This window comes from Amphimedon queenslandica, unplaced genomic scaffold (assembly GCF_000090795.2).
Source record: "Amphimedon queenslandica unplaced genomic scaffold, v1.1 AMPQUscaffold_13516, whole genome shotgun sequence".
Classification (NCBI taxonomy): Eukaryota; Metazoa; Porifera; class Demospongiae; order Haplosclerida; family Niphatidae; genus Amphimedon; species Amphimedon queenslandica.
In genome coordinates, this window is record NW_003546248.1 from 470174 (window position 1) to 490798 (window position 20625).

At 36.6% G+C, this 20625-nt stretch overlaps 6 protein-coding genes across 8 annotated transcripts in view; 3 read left to right on the top strand and 3 right to left on the bottom strand.

The window, feature by feature from the left end:
- Positions 1-9715, top strand: part of LOC105314152 (GRAM domain-containing protein 4-like) — an 11332-nt gene extending 1617 nt beyond the window's left edge. Inside the window, exons 1-19 of one of the 3 annotated variants that reach the window (XM_020000119.1) lie at positions 4181-4199; positions 6292-6440; positions 6503-6560; positions 6610-6704; positions 6751-6803; positions 6852-6934; positions 6984-7009; positions 7096-7187; positions 7257-7348; positions 7393-7444; positions 7498-7575; positions 7626-7669; positions 7722-7831; positions 8320-8474; positions 8529-8652; positions 8724-8811; positions 8850-8937; positions 9209-9277; positions 9344-9715. In XM_020000119.1, the coding sequence (XP_019855678.1) occupies positions 6383-6440; positions 6503-6560; positions 6610-6704; positions 6751-6803; positions 6852-6934; positions 6984-7009; positions 7096-7187; positions 7257-7348; positions 7393-7444; positions 7498-7575; positions 7626-7669; positions 7722-7831; positions 8320-8474; positions 8529-8652; positions 8724-8811; positions 8850-8937; positions 9209-9277; positions 9344-9544 (1566 nt within the window). In that variant the 5' untranslated portion in view covers positions 4181-4199; positions 6292-6382 and the 3' untranslated portion in view covers positions 9545-9715. Of the gene's footprint in view, positions 1-4180; positions 4200-6291; positions 6441-6502; positions 6561-6609; positions 6705-6750; positions 6804-6851; positions 6935-6983; positions 7010-7095; positions 7188-7256; positions 7349-7392; positions 7445-7497; positions 7576-7625; positions 7670-7721; positions 7832-8319; positions 8475-8528; positions 8653-8723; positions 8812-8849; positions 8938-9208; positions 9278-9343 lie in introns of those variants that run through there. The other 2 variants (XM_020000111.1, XM_020000106.1) reach the window with 2 other exon arrangements.
- On the top strand, positions 7-1982 carry LOC109584388 (GRAM domain-containing protein 4-like). Its single transcript, XM_020000132.1, has 7 exons — positions 7-88; positions 663-817; positions 878-1001; positions 1061-1148; positions 1187-1274; positions 1561-1629; positions 1696-1982. Exons 1-7 carry the CDS (start codon positions 25-27, stop codon positions 1927-1929), a joined length of 822 nt encoding a protein of 273 aa, XP_019855691.1. The 5' UTR covers positions 7-24; the 3' UTR covers positions 1930-1982.
- On the bottom strand, positions 2011-2657 carry LOC109584403 (protein cereblon-like). The gene is made up of 3 exons (XM_020000147.1): positions 2580-2657; positions 2328-2524; positions 2011-2267 (listed from the first exon to the last, which is right to left on the bottom strand). The coding sequence occupies exons 1-3, from the start codon at positions 2601-2603 to the stop codon at positions 2111-2113; spliced, it is 378 nt and encodes a 125-aa protein (XP_019855706.1). The 5' UTR covers positions 2604-2657; the 3' UTR covers positions 2011-2110.
- Positions 9557-11889, bottom strand: LOC105314159 (protein cereblon-like). The gene is made up of 10 exons (XM_020000124.1): positions 11735-11889; positions 11598-11674; positions 11422-11559; positions 10926-11191; positions 10660-10840; positions 10548-10610; positions 10389-10482; positions 10227-10339; positions 9975-10171; positions 9557-9902 (listed from the first exon to the last, which is right to left on the bottom strand). Exons 1-10 carry the CDS (start codon positions 11868-11870, stop codon positions 9746-9748), a joined length of 1422 nt encoding a protein of 473 aa, XP_019855683.1. The 5' UTR covers positions 11871-11889; the 3' UTR covers positions 9557-9745.
- Positions 11890-11900: 11 nt separating this feature from the next.
- On the top strand, positions 11901-13995 carry LOC100633496 (protein-lysine N-methyltransferase Mettl10-like). The gene is made up of 6 exons (XM_003382952.3): positions 11901-12001; positions 12042-12107; positions 12158-12275; positions 13278-13382; positions 13435-13660; positions 13712-13995. Exons 1-6 carry the CDS (start codon positions 11931-11933, stop codon positions 13804-13806), a joined length of 681 nt encoding a protein of 226 aa, XP_003383000.1. The 5' UTR covers positions 11901-11930; the 3' UTR covers positions 13807-13995.
- LOC105314164 (laminin subunit beta-4-like) lies at positions 13884-20602 on the bottom strand. The gene is made up of 18 exons (XM_020000088.1): positions 20438-20602; positions 19917-20380; positions 19458-19715; positions 19028-19151; positions 18832-18978; positions 18562-18717; positions 17926-18469; positions 17656-17878; positions 17479-17601; positions 16739-17429; positions 16489-16688; positions 16304-16397; positions 14993-16248; positions 14823-14938; positions 14631-14772; positions 14390-14566; positions 14179-14335; positions 13884-14117 (listed from the first exon to the last, which is right to left on the bottom strand). Exons 1-18 carry the CDS (start codon positions 20499-20501, stop codon positions 13957-13959), a joined length of 5097 nt encoding a protein of 1698 aa, XP_019855647.1. The 5' UTR covers positions 20502-20602; the 3' UTR covers positions 13884-13956.
- Between the last annotated feature and the right edge of the window lie 23 nt (positions 20603-20625).

Genomic DNA, 20625 nt, shown 5'->3' on the forward strand with positions numbered 1-20625 from the left:
CAGTCAACTCGTAAGGTGTACACAATGCTGTGTGGAGCTTTCATAGCAACACTGTTCATACCTAATGACTATTCAATGACAATAGCAGGTACAGAAATCACTTAATAGTTGTTGAACTCACTTTTAGTTGCATGTTTTAATTTAATAAATTTAGCAAGGGGTCTTTACCAGGGTCTCCCACAAAGCATGCTAAGTGAGCTAAACAGCATGTGCTTCATGAGCTGACAAGCATTCAAAAGCATTTGGAGCAACTTTAGAAACTCATAAAGAATCCAAATTTGATTAGAATCAGCTCAAATTTTTTTACACAACATAAGAACATCTATATGTATTAGAAAAAAATTATTAAAATGGAGAATTCTCTCCTTGTCATTTTTGTCGAAATACCCTGTACTACAAGACTGCAAAAGCCATGGCAACCAGTTTCAATCTTACTTAGCAACACTACCATGTTACTAATAATAGTACAGCCACTGAAAAGAAGCTGCATGAGCACTATGCCAAAATCCTGTGGGAAACCCTGGTTATTACAATGCTAAATTAAAGCCGAATAACTTCAGTAATAGCTAAAAGAAAAAAATGCTGAATTTCCTATAAAGTTAATGCACACAATTAATTGCAGACTTGAGATATTACTGTTTTACTTTCATTTCTCTTCTCAGGTTTAGGTATTGGTTTCAAGCTGTTCATAATTGATAATATTTATAGAAAGTATCCAAATGTGAAAAAGAAATATGATGGCTTGGCACGAATGTGGAGGTCATTACCAACTCACAAAGATGTCATAACCCTCCAGTCAATGACTGAAGATGAAATAGTAAGAGAGAGAGAAAGAAAAAATGAACCCACATTTATTATCTTTCTCTGTCTCTTTTAGCGTGAACATTGTCAAAGTGGCAGTGAATTGTCTTCTCTAACAAGCTCCTCTTCTATTCTCTCAATTAAGGACACCTCATTTTGTGAAAGATTCCAATTATCATTTGAAGAGACACCACTTGAAAGTGAGAAAGAGAAGAAATACGAATTTGAGCTTATTTATATAAGCTTCATTTTATCACAGGTTGGAGGTCAGGTAAAAGATGCACACTGTTAGACAAGGACCATCCACTCACTGGTTCCAAGCAAGGACGCATATTCCTTACACACAGGTAATGCCATCACATGATAGTAATGTGACTTTTTGCAGCTTTCTATGTTTTGAGAGGTCACCGAGACCTAATGACAGTGCTGATAGGTTTACCATTTCTTTGGGTGATATTAGCAAGATATGCAAAGTGAGTTATGACAGTATACTTCACAGTTTACACAAGTACATGAGTGTTAACCACATTGTGTCCAACCCATGAGAGCTTTTACAAATAACTGTCTATAAAACTGAGACTTGGGACAATTTAAGCATTAAATGACATTCTTTGCCACTCCTTTCATATATACTATCCAATTTTTGAATGGGGTTGATATACCCCTATTGCATGTATCACACTATTAAAAACAATAAATTAGCATTATCATTTATGAGACCATAGATTATAATATGATGATTAGACTCTTCAATTTTAGGCTAAACCTTTTGCAGTTCTACCAGGCAGTGGCATGTCAATTGAAGTAACAGTCAAAGGCAGAGAAAAAGTAACCACTTACTGTCTCTTGGACTTTTAACGTTACAGCAAGCTTGTTTTCCTCTTTGTCTTCCAGCCATATTTATTCGGTGCTATACTCCATCGCGATCAAGCCTACCTCTCCATATGCGATCAAGCTATGATCATCGGTCTCCCTTGGGGCAGCGACCTTGACTCGAGTGAGAGACAAACCTTTTCAACTCTTTCTGCAAGAGACCCCTCACCTTCACGGGAGAGAAGTGGAGGAAACACGTCACTAGAAGAAAGTACTGGAGATGATGATGCAATGACTATTGGTGCCCACATGTGATATGCTGCACTAAAGTATTACAAATTGTGTGTCGTCATATAACTATTAGATGCTCATTATAAATAATTATATAGTTGAGTGTTTTATTTTTAGCATTATTATATTCTTCTTCTAATAAAAAACATTTACAACAATGACAATGTTACAAATGAAAAGTGATTACATCTTTTTTTTCTTTTCTTCAAGACTCATTTTCTGAGGGTTTTTTGACCGAGAACACAAGACCCGGTCTCCGCAGGCCGTAAAATTTAAGCGGGACGAGATCTTTCTTGACAGCATCAAAACTCCATCCCTTGTGATCCCTACACCTACTGCAATACAATATAGTCCATTGATAACTAAAGGAAAGAGATAAAAGATAATATGTATTTTTTATAATTGTGTACTATTTCACTTACCCTGGAAACCATGAGTTCTCTGTAGTGGGTCGACCAGATTTCTTAAGATTATAAGACTCGGTGACTGTCAGTGTCTCATGTACAAAGCCTCCTTCATTAACGTATGATGCTAAAGGCCCATCAACAGACATACTGAATATGTACTGCTTCTGTGTTATGAGTATACTGCATTCACTGCAGCATAACTCTGTATTCTCCTGGAAGGGAATAAAGGTAGATGTGAAAGACACACTAGATACTTTTTCTAAATACTTTTAGTAATCTCAGTCCAAGCATTAATCGTTTAGTTGGACAATTTATCGAAAGGAATTCTAATTTTGTTTTCTCGTCTACTGGCAGCCGTCTTGACAACCAATAGGACAGGCCTACAAAAATCAAGAATAGCCCGTTTTTAATAATGTAATTGTAAGGTACTTGTTATATCGTTCGGTAAAGGGTCAACCCCTTTGTCATTGAGACTTAATCATTAAGCAATAATCATTGGGGTCGTGATCGTAGTAAGTGTATGTTCAGTATTAGGATCAGCTCCAAGATCTAACAAGCATCTAATTAATGACACACTCTTGAAGTGAGTCATTGCTCCCACCAATCCTAATTCAAGTGTAAAAGGATAGTTTAACTGCAAAACAGGTGAAACTGGTAAAATAATGGTACCAAACTGGATTTTTTGAATGCCAAGCAAGACTAATTCCCTGAATCTTCTACTAGATAAAGTTAATAGAGAAAGTATTACTGATTCAGGAGCAAAAAGGCAAAATAAAACTGATCCTTCTTTAATTCTTAATCTTGTCAATATTGAACTCTCTTTTCCAAAGAGGTACTCCAGTAGCTTCCAAAAACTATTTAAAGTTATTCTTACCAATTCACTTTCTAACCTTAGCACTATGAGACACTGGTTAGGTGATGGGTCAATTGCTTCTGTGCTAGCAGCCTTTTCTACTCCTTCTTTGAATTGTTGTATTGTAGTTGACTTGAGCCATTTGGTTAATGCTTTATTATACTTCTTCATATCCTCCTCCATTACATTTTCTACAAACTCAGACACTATCACCTTCAATAGCTTATAGCTCATGAAGCAGTAGTATGGCTGTAAGCAGTTGAATAGTTGTCTAATACTTAAAGGCTGAGGTTCGAATCGGTCTCGAAGATAATTGCTAGCAAAAGTACATCATCAAAATTTGCTTCATTTTTTAATGCCTTTTCAATACTGAAGACTAACCTAGCAAACATTATTAAAATACCATTAAATTTGTGAGCAAAATCTTCTGTCAGTGAAATTATGTGAGGTGAATCGACCACTCGAGGCTGTAAATGTATCTTTGACAACTTTTCAGCCAAATCCTTCTCTTTTGGTACCTTTTCCAATGCTTCAATGATTTTCTTCCAAGACAGATCCTGGACGTGAGTTACCAAGTGATCAAGAAGGTGCAGCACCATGCTATGTACACTGGCACTATTCTCTACTTTAATTCTATCAATGTCTCTAATTGGAACTCCCAGTAAACCACCAAATGTTTCCCACTCAACCAAATCGCTTAGACCAGCCAGAAGATCCGGTAGTGTGATAGACTCTGACTTTTCCTCTTCTTTTCTTAATGTAGAGAGTGACATTGTGTCGATGGAGCTAGGATGAATGCTTGCTCATAAAACGGGTGTGGCTCATTAAAAAGGTGTGGCTAGATATAAATTTTGATTTTTGTTTTGACATAGACACCATAATCAGAAGGGCGCTGATAGCTCGTAGAAAAGAAAAAGAGAGAGACAGTCTAAGATATGCTAGGGAAGGAGGAGATGAAGACCAATTGATGGATGTAGAAGCCATTGACATTGAAGAAACAGAGAAGTAAAAAATACACTCAAAATCGGGACTTGGTAAAGGCGGGGTGGGGATCGGGATGGGGAGTGGGATTTCATAGGTAAAAGCGGGGTGGGGATCCGGATATTGGGAGTAGGCCTGAGGGGATTATTCCCAAAAAATTTCCTATTATTCTATTCCCAAATTCTTAATTTTTTTGTAATTATTCTTCTGTATTTATGGCTATTATTCTCAAATTATTCATGTAACATAAGATAAGCCTGTGTATAGTCCAAGAGAGAGGCTTGGAGAGAGGTGTCTTGTTAATTACCAATGTGAGTTAAGTAACAAAAATACTCCTTCTATGCTAAGCTTCCACTAGATGGCTGTAAAAGCATGATTTTTTGGCTACATGAGACCAAGCTGGCAGTCCTTCTGAATTGCAATTCCACCATTCAACACATGGAGTATATCAAAACACATGGAGTAGCCATTTTTATTCCCGTTCACTACCGTTTATTCTTAATTTATGCTAGTATTCTCAAGGAACCTATTATTCCTAAAATTATTCCAGCATAATCCCCGCACCCCTAATTGGGAGCCACTTTTCATCGGTAAAAGCATAGTAAAAGAAGGATCGGTGGGGATCGAGACCCAGGATCAAAATAATGAAGACAGGGACAAGTCTGCAACTGCAATGCAAGGCTCTATAGATCTATATGAGTTCATTTTGCAAGCCTGGACAGTATTATTCTAAGCAGAAGATCTGCATGCATGAGTAGGCAGGCTCAGTTTGATTTATTTTTATGAAGTAGAAATTTTAATTCATAATATTTTTAATTCTTCACTGTAAAATATATTAGCATCTTTACGATGATGTGACATGCCACTTTAAAATGCTAAAACCATAACCATTGCCTAAAAATGTCATGGGCCCGGAATAAAAATAGATGAGCAATTTTTTTATCTGACACAATACTGATTATACCTCTGGCCATAATAAGTTGACTGCAAATGCCTTTCTTATGGTGACATATTATTAGCTCACAGTGCAAAGAACTTATTTCTTCAAGGTACAGAAATATTGTGACTATAGTATATTAATCATAACAATTAACAATAAATTTATTAAAAAAACTTACAACTGCATACAGTTGTAAGTTGTTGTAAAGGTTGGTGTTGCAAGGTAAATGCAACGGCAAGACTTGGTACTTTTATTGATGTCATTAGTATTCAAGAGCCATTATTTACAGCAAATCATCATACATTTCAATGTAAGTTACGTAATATAGTTTAATCAAAGTCACTTGTTTTGCAGAACGATTCAAACTATCTCCAAACATGGTTTATTGTTATGATTAATACTATAAGTCACAATATTTCTGTACCTTGACAAAATAAACCATGTTTGGAGATAGTTTGATAGTATGTCACCATGGGAAGGCATTAGCAGTCAATTTATAATCAGTATTGCCGGTGTCAGATAGAAAATTTCAGTACTGACTATTTTTATTCCGGGCCCATGACATTTTTAGGCAATGGTAATGGTTTTAGCATTTTAAAGTGGCATGTCACATAAAGATGCTAATATATTTTACAGTGAAGAATTTAAAATACCGTATAACGCTTTAATTTGGCAGAGTTTATTTTGGCGATTGGCGGTTTGCAAGCAGAACCACCAATATTAAAACCGCCAATCATTAATGCACATGCTCAGTAATGCACGTGTACACAAAAATTGCCAAATTAAAAACCGCCAATTACAATTTTACAGCAAATCGCCAAAATAAAGCACCGCCAAAATAAAGCATTATACGGTATTATGAATTAAAATTTCTACTTCATAAAAATAAATCAAACTGAGCCTGCCTACTCATGCATGCAGGTCTTCTGCTTAGAATAATACTGTCCAGGCTTGCAAAATGAACTCATATAGATCTATAGAGCCTTGCATTGCCAGTTGCAGACTTGTCCCTGTCTTCATTATTTTGATCCTGGGTCTCGATCCCCACTGATCCTTCTTTTACTCATGCTTTTACCGATGAAAAGTGGCTCCCAATATCCAGATCCCCACCCCGCTTTTACCTATAAAATCCCGCTCCCCATCCCGATCCCCACCCCGCTTTTACCAAGTCCCCTCAAAATCATTTTAAAATGTCTTCCCTTCAGATTATCTGCCTGTGATGAAAAGACTGAGGATACTCTTTCTACATTAGAGAAAGTATGGGATGAAGCAGATAAAGTGGTATATGAGCAACAAATGGAGCACCTTCACAATCAACTGGAAGCGGCACTCATTGATAACCAAGAACTTAAAAGTAGAACAAGACCATCCACTCAAAATCCTTTAATGTTCTTTCTCTTGCTCTCTTCCCATCAGTGAAACTTAAATCAATCGAGAGTAGAGAGGCAAAGAGTCAGGAAGCAAAAACTAAAAAGTTTAGGAAATTTTGGAACTTTGCATGTTTTTATATTTTACTTTGATAGATATGGTTCTTATAGAGGAAGGGACTTGTCAACGTCAACTACCAGAGAAAGTTTTGAGAGTGTTTCATCTCAACCAACCACACCCCCTGACATTAGTAATTTGATATTATTTATTCATTTATGTATTTATTATATTTTTAGCTTCTTCCAGACCGTCAAGGTATGTAAGATGGTGGGATAGAATCAAAGACAATGTTAGTAGTATATTGTTTTTTATTTATATCTATTTATTTATTTTATAGTTATTTGAGATATTGTATGACTTTACTGACGACTCACAAACTGAGGAAGAAGAAGCAAAAGAGGCTCCATTGCAATATAAACTGTTAGTAAATGATAAACAAAAACTGTCAGCAATTCACTTTCTGTTTCAGATTAAGAGAAAACCTGCAGAGATTAAGTAAGATTAGTTATTATTACCTAACGTTATTATTATAACTTTGACTGCTTATTAAAACTTTGAATGATATAAGTATTTCTATGTAGGAGTCTCCAGTAAACCTTATCTAGATCTTCTTGACACATTGATTGCCATAAAGAATTGGAAGAACCCATTACTAACCCTGGTGATATTTTTAGTAAGAGAATTAGTGAGCTATATCACTAATGTCACCTATCACGATCCTCTTTCTCTCTCTTTTAAACAGCTGTACATGTATTGTGTATGGAATGGCTGGTTAATCCAATGTCTCCTACTACTCGCTATCATTTATTTATCTCTAAACTATCTTCGTACAACGTAAGCTTAAGATTCATTCCCATGTTTTCATAATTCCATTCCAGTGGCCTCACGGGACAGTTTGGTTTTGGGTCTCATCCAGCAAGAGGAAGTGAGGTGAGAGAGAGAGAAGGAGGGGAAAGAATTATAAAATTTATTATTTTTTTTAGGATGATAGTCATCATGGTACTTCTGAAACACTTCGTGATAAGTTTCAGCTAATGAAACACATTGGACAGAGAATTCAAGTTAGTCTATAAAAATTTTTTCTTAAAACCTCTTCTTTTACTTTTAATAGAATACATCAGAAACTGTTTCTGATAATCTTGAGAAAGGACAAAAGTGAGATAATAATTATTATTAATTTTAATTTATTTATTATTATGTATTTTAGTTTGTTGGAGTGGTATCAGCCTCAGTCAACTCGTAAGGTGTACACAATGCTGTGTGGAGCTTTCATAGCAACACTGTTCATACCTAATGACTATTCGATGACAATAGCAGGTACAGGAATCACTTAATAGTTGTTGAACTCATTTTTAGTTCCATGTGCTAGCTAATTTTTTATAAATTTAGTGACCAGAAAGCATGCTAAGTGAGCTACATGTATATAAAGAGCTGACTAGCACTAAATAGCATTTGGAGGAACTTTAAAAATTCATTAAAAAATCCAATTTTAATCTAAATCAGCTCAAACTTTTTACACAACATAAGAATATGTATATGTATCAAAAAATTATGAGAATGGAGAATTTTTTTTTCTTGTGATTTTTATACCCTGTACTGTACACTGACAAGAAGCTGCATGAGCACTATGCCAAAATCTTGTGGGAAACCCTAGTTATTATGATGCTTTTAATTATTAAAGTGGTAATAATTGGTATAATAGCTAAAAGAAAAAATGCTAAATTTCCCAAGCCTTTTGTTTCAAAAGTTAATGCACGCAATTAACTGCAGACTTCATATATTTTTACTTTCATTTCTCTTCTCAGGTTTAGGTATTGGTTTCAATTTGTTCATAAGGGATAATATTTATAGAAAGTATCCAAATGTGAAAAATAAATATGATGGCTTCGCACGAATGTGGAGGTCATTACCAACTCACAAAGATATCATAACCCTCCAGTCAATGACTGAAGATGAAATAGTGAGAGAAATAAAAAATGAATCCACATTTATTATCATTCTTTGTCTCTTTTAGCGTGAGCACTGTGAAAGTGGCAGTGAATTGTCTTCTCTAACAAGCTCCTCTTCTACTATCTCAATTAGGGACACCTCATTTTGTGAAAGATTTCAATTATCATTTGAAGAGACACCACTTGAAAGTGAGAAAGAGAAAAAATACAAATTTGAGCTTATTCCTATAAGCTTAAAAATTATTTTTATTTTATCACAGGTTGGAGGTCAGGTAAAAGGTGCACACTGTTGGAAAAGGATCGGCCACTCACTGGTTCCAAGCAAGGACGCATATTCCTTACACACAGGTAATGCCATCACATGATAGTCATGTGACTTTTTGCAGCTTTTTATGTTTTGAGAGGTCACCGAGACCTAATGACAGTGCTGATAGGTTTACCATTTCTTTGGGTGATATTAGCAAGATATGCAAAGTGAGTTATGACAGTATACTGCACAGTTTACACAAGTACATGAGTGTTAACCACATTGTGTCCAACCCACGAGAGCTTTTACAAATAACTGTTTATAAACTGAGACTTGGCAATGTAAGCATTAATACCATTTACTCTCGATACTACATATCTAATTTTTGAATGGGGTTGATATACCCCTATTGCATGTATCATACTATTAAAAACATTAAATGAGCATTATCATTTATGAGACCATAGATTATATGATGATTAAACTGTTCAATTTTAGGCTAAACCTTTTGCAGTTCTACCAGGCAGTGGCATGTCAATTGAAGTAACAGTCAAAGGCAGAGAAAAAGTAACCACTTACTGTCTCTTGGACTTTTAACATTACAGCAAGCTTGTTTTCCTCTTTGTCTTCCAGCCATATTTATTTGGTGCTATACTCCATCATGATCAAGCCTACCTCTCCATATGCGATCAAGCTATGATCATCGGTCTCCCTTGGGGCAGCGACCTTGACTCGAGTGAGAGACAAACCTTTTCGACTCTTTCTGCAAGAGACCCCTCACCTTCATGGGAGAGAAGTGGAGGAAACACGTCACTGGAAGAGTGCTGGAGATGATAATGCAATGACTATTGGTGCCCACATGTGATATGCTGCACTAAAGTATTACAAATTGTGTCGTCATATAACAATTAGATGCTCATTATAATATATAGTTGAGTGTTTTATTTTTAGCATTATATTCTTCTTCTAATAAAAAAACATTTACAACAATGACAATGTTACAAATGAAAAGTGATTACATCTTTTTATTCTTCTTCAAGACTCGTTTTCTGAGGGTTTTTTGACTGAGAACACAAGACCCGGTCTCCGCAGGCCGTAAAATTTTAGCGGGACGAGATCTTTCTTGACAGCATCAAAACTCCATCCCTTGTGATCCCTACACCTACTGCAATACAATATAGTCCATTGATAACTGAAGAAAAGAGAAATAAGATAATATATATTTTTTATAATTGTGTATTTCTATTTATACTATTTCACTTACCCTGGAAACCATGAGTTCTCTGTAGTGGGTCGACCAGATTTCTTAAGATTATAAGACTCTGTGACTGTTAGTGTCTCATGTACAAAGCCTCCTTCATTAACGTATGATGCTAAAGGCCCATCAACAGACATACTGAATATGTACTGCTTCTGTGTTATGAGTATGCCACATTCACTGCAGTATAACTCTGTATTCTCCTGTAAAGGAATAAAGGTAGATGTGAAAGACATACTAGATACTTTTTCTAAATACTTTTAGTAATCTCAGTCCAAGCATTAATCGTTTAGTTGGACAATTTATCGAAAGGAATTCTAATTTTGTTTTCTCGTCTACCGGCAGCCGTCTTGACAACCAATAGGACAGGCCTACAAAAATCAAGAATAACCCGTTTTTCATAATGTAATTGTAAGGTACTTGTTATATCGTTCGGTAAAGGGTCGACCCCTTTGTCATTGAGACTTAACGAGTTTACCCTCTGGGCTTCAATGACCTCATCTCTTAAATGATCCTGAAATAATATTAAAAAGTAACAATAATAAATAAATAATAAATAAATAAAATAATAATTCTTACAAATTCAAATAATCTTAAAGTCCATTCAGGGACTCGACATGATGACATACATTTACTTGACAACTAAAAAAAGCAAAACATCACGTCAGATCCTCAAATGACACCCACTCACCGCTAACTCTCTACGACACCTTGCGGCTCTCTCTAATGAAAGAGGTGTGGCTTCAGGTTGCCTAGCAACAGCAAGACAGCAGTTGTAACTAGAGGCAACACAGGGCGGGAGAGAGAGAAGGAGAGGAGGACGAGGAAGGAGAAGAATATCAGGAAGAATCTCAACTCGACAATCCATCATACTATAGGATATGAACAGGATATTATTAGGATATCACATCAGTATACTATTAGTGTATTACATCAGAATATTATTAGTATATTTACCCATTCATTTTCTTATTAACTTCTAATAGTTTAAATCTTTGTCTTCCTCTTAGTTTAACGACAAACCTCGGTCCGTGGAACCACATACTCCCGCCCTCGTCTTCTCTAAAAGCAACAATATCTGCAGTGGTACCAAACTCGGCTAGCTCCTCTCTCCCTGGCCTACGAGCCCCTCCGAATATCCCCTCCCCCTCTCCTCCTCTCATGTCAGTGCAAACTGCTATTGGTTTACGAGAGGCTGAGGCTTCACGAAGCATAGATATCACCTAATTATAAAATAAGTATTAATTTAACCTACAGGAGGTTTCTTTCATGGGTCAAACTTTGGTATTTTATAACTTTAAAAGTTAGCCACATCCTTTTATTTGGTGCGTTTCTGTAATTTAGTATTCAATTTTGTTTTTATAGCTTGGAGAATGAAAATAATAATAATTTTGCCAAACGAAAGAAACCCACTGCTATGAAATAAGTTTAATTGTATGCGTGTGCTAATTACATGTGGATTGTATATGTGAAGTGGGAGTGTCTCCTCCGGAAATAGAACATGCTTTGATATGTAATGGAGAGGTAAAGTGGGCGTGGTCTCTTCTTCCTGTACGCTAGCGACACTCTCCTCCTCCATGTCACCTAGATACTGTAAGGAGTAATCTGATTGGTCGCCTAAACCCTTACGAGATGTTGTGCAGGTAAGGAAATATCATATTCTTTGCCGTCTTGGTCTCCCACTGCTTCATCTTGCCTTTCTTCATCTTCAAATAAAATAAATTATATAAATACAAGTGATAATAATGTCCTTTTCTTTATCATACCTTCACTCCCGTTGCTTTCCTCTTCTTCACTGGATGAATACCCATCGTAAAGCATCAGTCCTTCTTCCTCGCCGTCGTCTCCCTCTCCTCCCCTGTCTCCTCTTCTCCTTCTAAGATTGATCCTTATGAACGCCATTTTAATTTAGCCCCGCCCACAAGATATTTAACCCTTTGTTTACACCCACGTGTTGACATAATGTCTGACCCTGAGGAAGGAAATGAGGGAAATGGTGAATTGCCAGCCTCTTCTCTAGGGACTAAGGAACAGTAAGAGATTATTTAGTAGCTAATATTAACTGTACTATAGTTGGGATAACGAATATGCTAGAGAACTTGAAGTTTTTAAAGAATTCGGTGACATTGGCGAAGTCTGGTTAGTCATTGCCTATATTTTGCTTTTGTAAATTGATAGCCATTGCTTAGGTTTGGGTACGACTGTCAGACAAGAGTTGTTAACTGGATCAAGGAATCATCTTGTATCAGTCTTGAATCAAATATCATTGATTTAGGATGTGGAAACGGATCATTGCTGATTGAACTGGTAGAATAGAAATTATATATTTTGCGGCACTTGTAACTTGATAAGTTAAAGTCGGAATTAGCTCAAACTTTGTATATAGCTTAAGGGCATCACTATGTATCAAAAAATGTAATAAAAATTTGGGGTGATTTTGGAGGCATATTTTGGAAAAAACCATGGGCTATAGCCTTGGGTATTTTTCTGAATTTCAGTGTTTTCTTAAAATTGCCGTAACTTGATAAATTCAAGTCGGAATCAACTCACACTTTCTACAGAGCATAAGGGCATCAATATATATAAGAAAATGTAATAAAAATTTGGGGTGATTTTGGAGCCATTTTTTGGAAAAAAACCATGGGCTATAGCCTTGGGTATTTTTTAGATTTTTGATGTTTTCTCAAAATGGTCGTAACTTGAAAAATTTTAGTCGGAATCGGCTCAAACTTTCTACACAGCATAAGGACATTAATATGTATAAGAAAATGTAATAAAAATTTGGGGTGATTTTGTAGCCATTTTTTGGAAAATACCATGGGCTATAGCCTTGGGTATTTTTCAGAAATTTGGAGTTTTCTTAAAAATGGTCATAACTCGATAAATATTTGTCAGAGTGAGCTCAAACTTTCTACACAGCATAAGGACATCAATATGTATCAAAAATGTAATAAAAATTTGGGGTTTTTGGAGCCATTTTTTCGAAAAAACCATGGGCTATAGCCTTGGGTATTTTTCAGAAATTTGACGTTTTCTTAAAATGGTCATAACTTGAAAAATTGAAGTTGGAATCAGCTCAAACTTTCTACACAGCATAAGGACATCAATATGTATCAGAAAATGTAATAAAAATTTGGGGTGATTTCAGAGCCATAAAACATGCAGTATCGCCCATAGTATTTTTCAGAAATTGGCATATTTTTGAAATAGCCATAGCTCAAAAGCTTTTATTTGAAATCAGCTCAAACTTTTATGCATATGTTGCTTATAATTATAATAATAATAATTATTATTATTACATCTTATTAGGCATGTAGTGGGTATACCCAATTGACTGGTATTGACTATTCAGCTGCTGCTGTGGAATTAGCGAAACAAATTGCTCTCAAGGAAAAAGCAAAAGTTAAATTCTTAGTAAGTATGAAATTAAATAAAATGCAAGTAACACTCTCTTCCTATCCCTCAGTGTGGTGACATACTAACTGATGACACTATTGAAGACATGATTGGTCAGATTGATCTGGTTCTTGATAAAGGTACTTATGATGCTATAAGTCTCTCGCCTAACGAAGCAAAGACTAAGAGAAAAGCTTATAATGAGTCTGTATTGAGTCTACTTAAGAAGGATGGCCTCTTTATTATAGTGTCTTGCAATTGGACACAGGATGAGCTTAAGGACCAGTTCAGTTCAGGTTTGTATACTTTGTAAATTTATTATTATTATTTTATTTTTTGTGATGTAGGTTATGTTGTTTTGGATACAATCCCCTCCCCGTCCTTTTGGTTTGGTGGGAACGTCGGCCAAACAACATCTACTGTAGTCTTTAAGAAGACATAAAAATCAATAAAATAACAATAATAATAATAATAATAATAATAATGATATGTGTGATGAATGCTACAAGAGTTTAATAATTAGTTTTACTGTTAATTTGACTAACAGTTGTGTACCAATAATTTGTTTTTTGTATCATAGTAACTATTATTTTTATTTTTTCCCAGTGATCAATTTTTTCATGCATATAGTGTTACGGCCTATTTCAGTCCTTATGTCTCTATGGAGGGTCTCCAGTTCGGCCGAGACTCTCTTTATATCATCTCTTATCTTCTCTTGCTCTTTTAATATACAAGTCTTGCGATTCTGCAACCCTATAATACGATAATAATAATCCATAACTTCTTTTTTATGTACAAGATTTGTGGCTATTACTTCTGCTCTCCAGTAGCTGATCGTGTGCTTTCATTCTTAAGCTTTTCATTCTTTCTCTCAGTCTTTCTGCTCTTGATAGATCTTCATTAGCACGGGAGAGTCTCTGCGATGTTATATTAACGAGTCTTGAAACATTTGCGTCAATCTGAGTTTGAGTCTGAGAAAGAAGAATTAGCACAAACAGCTAGCGTAATGTTTAATAATCACTTACTTTGTTCAATTGCAGAACCTGTTTTGACGTCTCGTTTGACAGGGTTTGTAGCCGAGTCAAGTTACGACTGTTAATCTCAAAAACGTTTTTAGTATCTTGAAATGACTGATTGAGTGCTCTTATTCTCTCGTGCAATGAATTGATGTTTCTTTCAATTATAATGAGCAGAGAAGTTGTCTATAAAAAACAAAAACAAGTATTAAAATTTAAATTATTACACAGTGTTCTCCTCTCTCTCTACCTCATTCATTGTGGCTCTTAAAGTGATCATGTTCTTCTTTGTTTGATTGAGTCTACTCTTAACATGATCTCTCATTGCCACCAACTCATCCAATGACTTTGAGAGCAACGAGACACTATCCAATACAAAATGGAGAGTTAAACTACGAGAAAGAAAAGTCTATTAAGTACAAGTTTTAAGTATATTTTTTACTTTGCTAGTAGTGTGTTGTTTAAAGCTACTTCTGCTCTTGTTTGCAGGTCATCTTCACCTCCTGTATCTGGATACTTGTTAATAGTCTCATTGATACTTCGAAGTAACTCCAATACCTATTATAATAAACCAACACTCGATCAATTAACACTTTTATATAATTTTTTTACTTCTTCAGGTGTCTTGCTCATTCGAAGTGAAAGTGTCTCATTCATTAGGGTCTCAATGGCACTGATATTTGGCAGACTAGCATTAATTGCAGTCCTAATATCTACAGTGAATGATTGAATGGAGACTAACAAGTGGCTAATGTTTCTCAACTCTTTCTGTGCTAGCTCTAAAGTCCTTGTTGATAGCACTAATCCTTGCGAGCTGCTTGCATTAGCTTCTAGTAACAACTGAAGATCTTGTTCTATGAGACTCTTTAATCTTCTTGCTCTCTCCAATGCTTCAGTGCTTACATTAATAGCTAACTGAACATTGTTAACTGTACTATTGCAATCTCCTACTCCGCATACAGTACACCCTATTCCACCACACTCTGCCTCACAGGAATTGCTATCGTAGCAGCCACATTCCACGCTGTCTTTAAGTGGAAGAACTGCCACTCGACCACAGAGACTCTTATCAGCTCTGTATATGAAATCTTGGTACTGAGAGAGCCGTATCTTTAGGATATCAAGTAGACCAATGACTTCTTCACTTATATTAAGGAATAGCATTTCTTTTGTTATAAACTCATTTATTTGTTCTCTTGCTTCGTTTAGCAATGCTGCTACAGTTGTATTGACAGTGCTACTGGATTGATTTGATGATGACAGTGCTTGATTAATCCTGTTCACATACTGATCAAAGGAGCGTAACTCAATACCATCTTTCTCTCTTGTCAGGTTGTTTAATAACTCGCAGAGTTCAACTAGCTCTTTATGAATATTCATCACTTGCTCTCTCTGCACTGTAAAACTTGAATTATCAACTTGTAACATTTCATTGGCCATCTCAGCTCTTTCAAATAGACTTCTAAGTCTCGAGATGATGTTGATTACGTTGACGTGTGTTTCATTCGTTTGGATCAAGAGAGATTTAAAATCAGTCGAGTTAAGCAGATTCTCTATTTCACTTAGTAACACTAATAATGGCTGGACCAATTCTCTCCCTTCGTTTACCTCAGTATGAGTGACATTAGTAACAGTGAGAGATTCTGCTCTCTCTATTGCTGCCGCTGTAGAATTCTCTAGATCATTAATTGGGCTTATCCATCTGTTAGAACATTCATCACATAATTCACAGAATGGAAGTATCCCAGTGTTACCAGAGGAACGGCATTCGCTACACTTTGACCCAGTAACTCCTGGCAGACATAAGCATTGACCAGTTGTCTTATTACATATAGGAGGTACAGTGGAAGCAGTGTTACAACCACAATCTATTGAAGGAATAGTACTGATAAAGTTATGGTAGCTGGAGTGGTTTTATCTTACCAATGCACATTCCATTGTTATTCCAATAGCCATCACTGCATTCAGAGCAAGAGCGACCCATGTAGCCCTCTTTGCATTGACACTGTCCACTAACCTACATAAGAAGAAAGACATAAGATATAATTGTGAAAATATTTCAGCTAAAATGCATTATTTACTCAATGCTATTGCTTTTACTATCTCACCTTATGACAGTCTCCAGTTGAGTTAGACAGGGTTCCAGTTATAGAGCAGTTACATTCACTACAGCTAGCACTAATATTCCAATACCCACTGGCACACTCATTGCACTCTCTGCCTAAAATGTTAGGAGATCTACATGTGCACTGACCACTAATAATGCCACACAATCTTGAAATACTGCCTTCTGGATGACAGTCGCACTCTAAGAAGAAGTGTTTTTACATTGTTGAATTAAAATGGTAAGTAATTTACCTTTACAGTCGTGAGCTGGTGCATTACCAAAATAACCAAACTGACAAAATTCACATTCTATTCCAGTGTATCCATCGTCACAGCTACACCGGGCAGTAATAGGGTCGCAGGTATTGATGCCTCCGGCCGAATTATTAGTACACTGGCAAAGGCGACAAGTGCCATTTTGATAGAGTGGATTACCAGTGTAGCCATCTTGACATTCCTGGCATCTCTCGCCCTTGAATCCTTCCTTGCAGTTCAGACATTCAAAACCGACTCCACTGACTGCTCTCCTACAACTACGAGCAAACCACTGTGTGGAGTATATCCCACCTGGACATGCACAAGGTTTACAGGTACCAGAATTGAGATCCCAATAGAAGCCCTCAACACATTCAGTGCAGTGAGTTCCGCTGGTGTTGTTTCTACAGTTTATACACGTGTTGTCCACAGGATCACAAGTATCAGCTAGTCCATGACAATAGCAGCGTACGCACTTAGCAAACTCTCCTCCTCTTGCAGGATCGAGTGAGTATCCGTTAGAGCAACGATCACAGACTGAGCCAGTTCTTGAGCGAGGGCAGGAGCAGTCCTCAGCTACCGTTGCTGGTAATAATGGAGAGAGGAGATGAGAAGAAGAGAGATCATTAGTAGCATAAGGCAAGGCTACTTGAGATAAGGTTAAGTGACGTTCACCAACTGGTACATCCTACACAATTAAAAGGAGTGTTTAGTTTAATGCATCATAATTTCTTTACCTCTCCAAATTCTACTTCAAGTCTCATCCATATTATATTAGCAAGTGTTTTATGGACAGCAGTTTCAGTTGCTGGCATAAAATAGAAATAACGTTGCATGAATCCACTGGCTATTAATGGTATCTATATACAAGAAAAAGGATGAAAATTAAAACTAATAAGGAGTTATAACTTCACCTTGTGGTTAGTTGAACTGGCATCAAGTGATCTCTTAAGTGTTGATGGTAAATGATTGATCATTGTGAATATCTCGAGGCTAAACTTATTCCCTGAAGAAGTGGGGAGGGAGGCATTGAGTGAGAGATATTGACCGTATGATGTTCTCTTGTCCGACAGAAAAGACGAAGGAAAATCAACTCTTAACCGATGTCCACTCGTTCTTGCTATGAAGCTTCCATTACTATAGAAATAAGCATACATACTTAAATAATCTCTTTTTTAACTTACACTATTGCTGCATGAGTATTCCTTGCTAGCCAGTCACTTGAAATAGACTCATTCTCAAACCGACTTGAAACCTCAGACCAGTACCAACCCCTACTGGATCTACAGACACTAGAGTACCCATTACAAAAACACGGTATGCATGTTAAAGCTCCGCCTTTAACAGGCCCGAGGGTACGAGGGGGACAACGGTCACAGCGATCTCCCTCAACGCCAGATAAACAAGTACATTTTCCTGTTTCGGGATCACATGTTGATGGATTAATGCTACCGTATGAATTACATGAACATGACTGACATCCATTAGAGGAGAGAGAGTGATAACCAGATAGACAGGTGTCACAATTTCTTCCCCCTACCCCTGGCTTACAAACACACTGACCATCCTCTGTACACACTTGATATGAACCAGTGATACTGCAAGAACAGGAGATACAGTGGGTCCCATTGGAGTATTGATCAAAAGGACAGCAGCTGGTGTCGTTTGTGGAGCAGGGACAGCGACCAGTGTGGCTCTCACAGTTAGATGAAGAAGGACAAGAACAAGCTAAAGATTTATAAAAATAACACTGGTAATTCTTAGAATTCAATCCCATGCAGACCCAATTATGAAAACATTGTGGTTTATAACATAAATACCTTGACAGCCAGAAGGATTAGAAGACGATAGATTAAAAAATCCATTTTTACAAGTTTGACACCTGCTCCCCTCAACATTATCACGACAGACGCACTCGCCTGTCTCCCTTGAACAAACACTGTTTGGGACTGTACCTTCTTCACTGCAATCACAAGCTTAAAGAAACAAAGAAATACATACATACATATACATGTACATCACTCAGTCAATTCACAATTACTTTGAAGTTAATCTAATTTGTTTGCTTACTCATTCCTTCTGTTACTTACCAGTGCATGATCCACCATTATTATAGTATCCAATGCCACAATCCTCACAGTTTGTACCTGATGCATTATCAGTACAATTAACACAAACTCCCCCGCTTCTATCAGCATCATAGAGACACGCATCACTTTTATTGCTGCAATTGCATTCTATTAGGAATGAAGTATATAATGTCATGAGGATTGGGTCAGTACTTACTATCAGGGCAGCCTCTGTAGATCTCACTGAAGCCACTCCTCCATGGTGAATCGTTGTATAATGATAAGCACTCTTGGCAATTGTTACCAGTTGTATTGTTACCACAGGAACACTGGGAGGGAACCTAAAAAGAAGATTATAAATAATCAAGAATACTCATATTATGAGTTGTTGATGGATGCAATAGCATTCCCTATTGCTTTGTGTGGCATTTGACACACATGAGTCAAAGGCGTGTGTCTGTGTGTATAGTAAGCAATGTCTGCTTCATAGTCTATTAGTTACACGATATACTCAATCTCAATCATAATGTTTACCCAACAATCGCATTATAGTAATTCTATAAACATAGAGATGTGTTGACTAGGAAAGTATGTGTATCAGTGTATCAGAAATCTCTTGCTATGTATGTACAAATATATTGACTCACCATTCCAGGTATTGTAAGCTCTTTATTACTGAAACTGCAGTTATTCTCAAGCCCATTACAGAAACACCATCCTAAGACCTCAATATTATAAATGGCATAAAACTGTCTGACAGCTATTTGAGGATTTTGAACGTCATCGTCAATTCCTGTGAATGGGTGAAACTTTAATAATTCTAATCTAAGATTAGTTATTAGTAAACTCTTTAGAGAGTCTGGATCAGATAAATTACTGTTAGTACTATCTGTCTGATACAAAACCTAAGAAAGAGAGAGAGAGAGAAAGAGATAATTAATTTTACTCAGATCATTTCAATTTAGGTCAACATCTGTTAAATGTATTATATGGTCAGTCATGCAGTTAATTTTTATCAACAGCTTTTCCTCATTCCTAGTAATTATGAATGGTTAGTTGCATGGTTATTATTACTATGATTATTTTACTGTTACAGGATGACATACTTCACCAGGGAATGGATTAGAATATTCAGAAGTACAAGGTGCATCGCTGGGTGTCCCAAACTCTCTTCCACAATCAGCTGCATAGTAATGAAGTTTTTGAAACGAGTTACCATCATCTGCTGATTTGTACAATATCATGGCAGCAGGCCGACGGGATTTAAACGAAATAATAACATGACTAAAAAAGAACGTTCCTCCGAAATCAAGTTGTATCTGCACGTTTGAAGTATTAGTTTGGGACTGCCACCAAGTCCTGTTTGATGGGTAGTGGACAGAGTCACCAGCATCAGTCATTAGTGAAGGAGGGTGAGAGAAATGGTCATTGTCACATGTGCTGCACTCCTCTCTCTCTTTAGCTGTGTCCTGTGTGCAGTATTGCTCGGGGCCAGTCGCTCCACATGTAGACGTGGAAGTTATGTCTCTACCTATTGCTACATTGCCAACGTTTGGAATGTATCCCAGACCTGTTATTTAGAAATTATTATGACAATCAATGAATGAATAACTTAAAGTATCGACACCTTTAAAATGAGCTGTACAAACTGCAGCAGCTACTATGAGCAGAATTGCTGTCTGCTGCAACATCCCTCGGATCTGTTTTGTTGTCTTCTACTCTGATCTCAGCTTTTGGCTTGTACTTGACCTATGCACATCAGGCCGGCTCACATTCACCGCGCAAGCGCGCGCATTGCGCAGATTTACTAAAAGT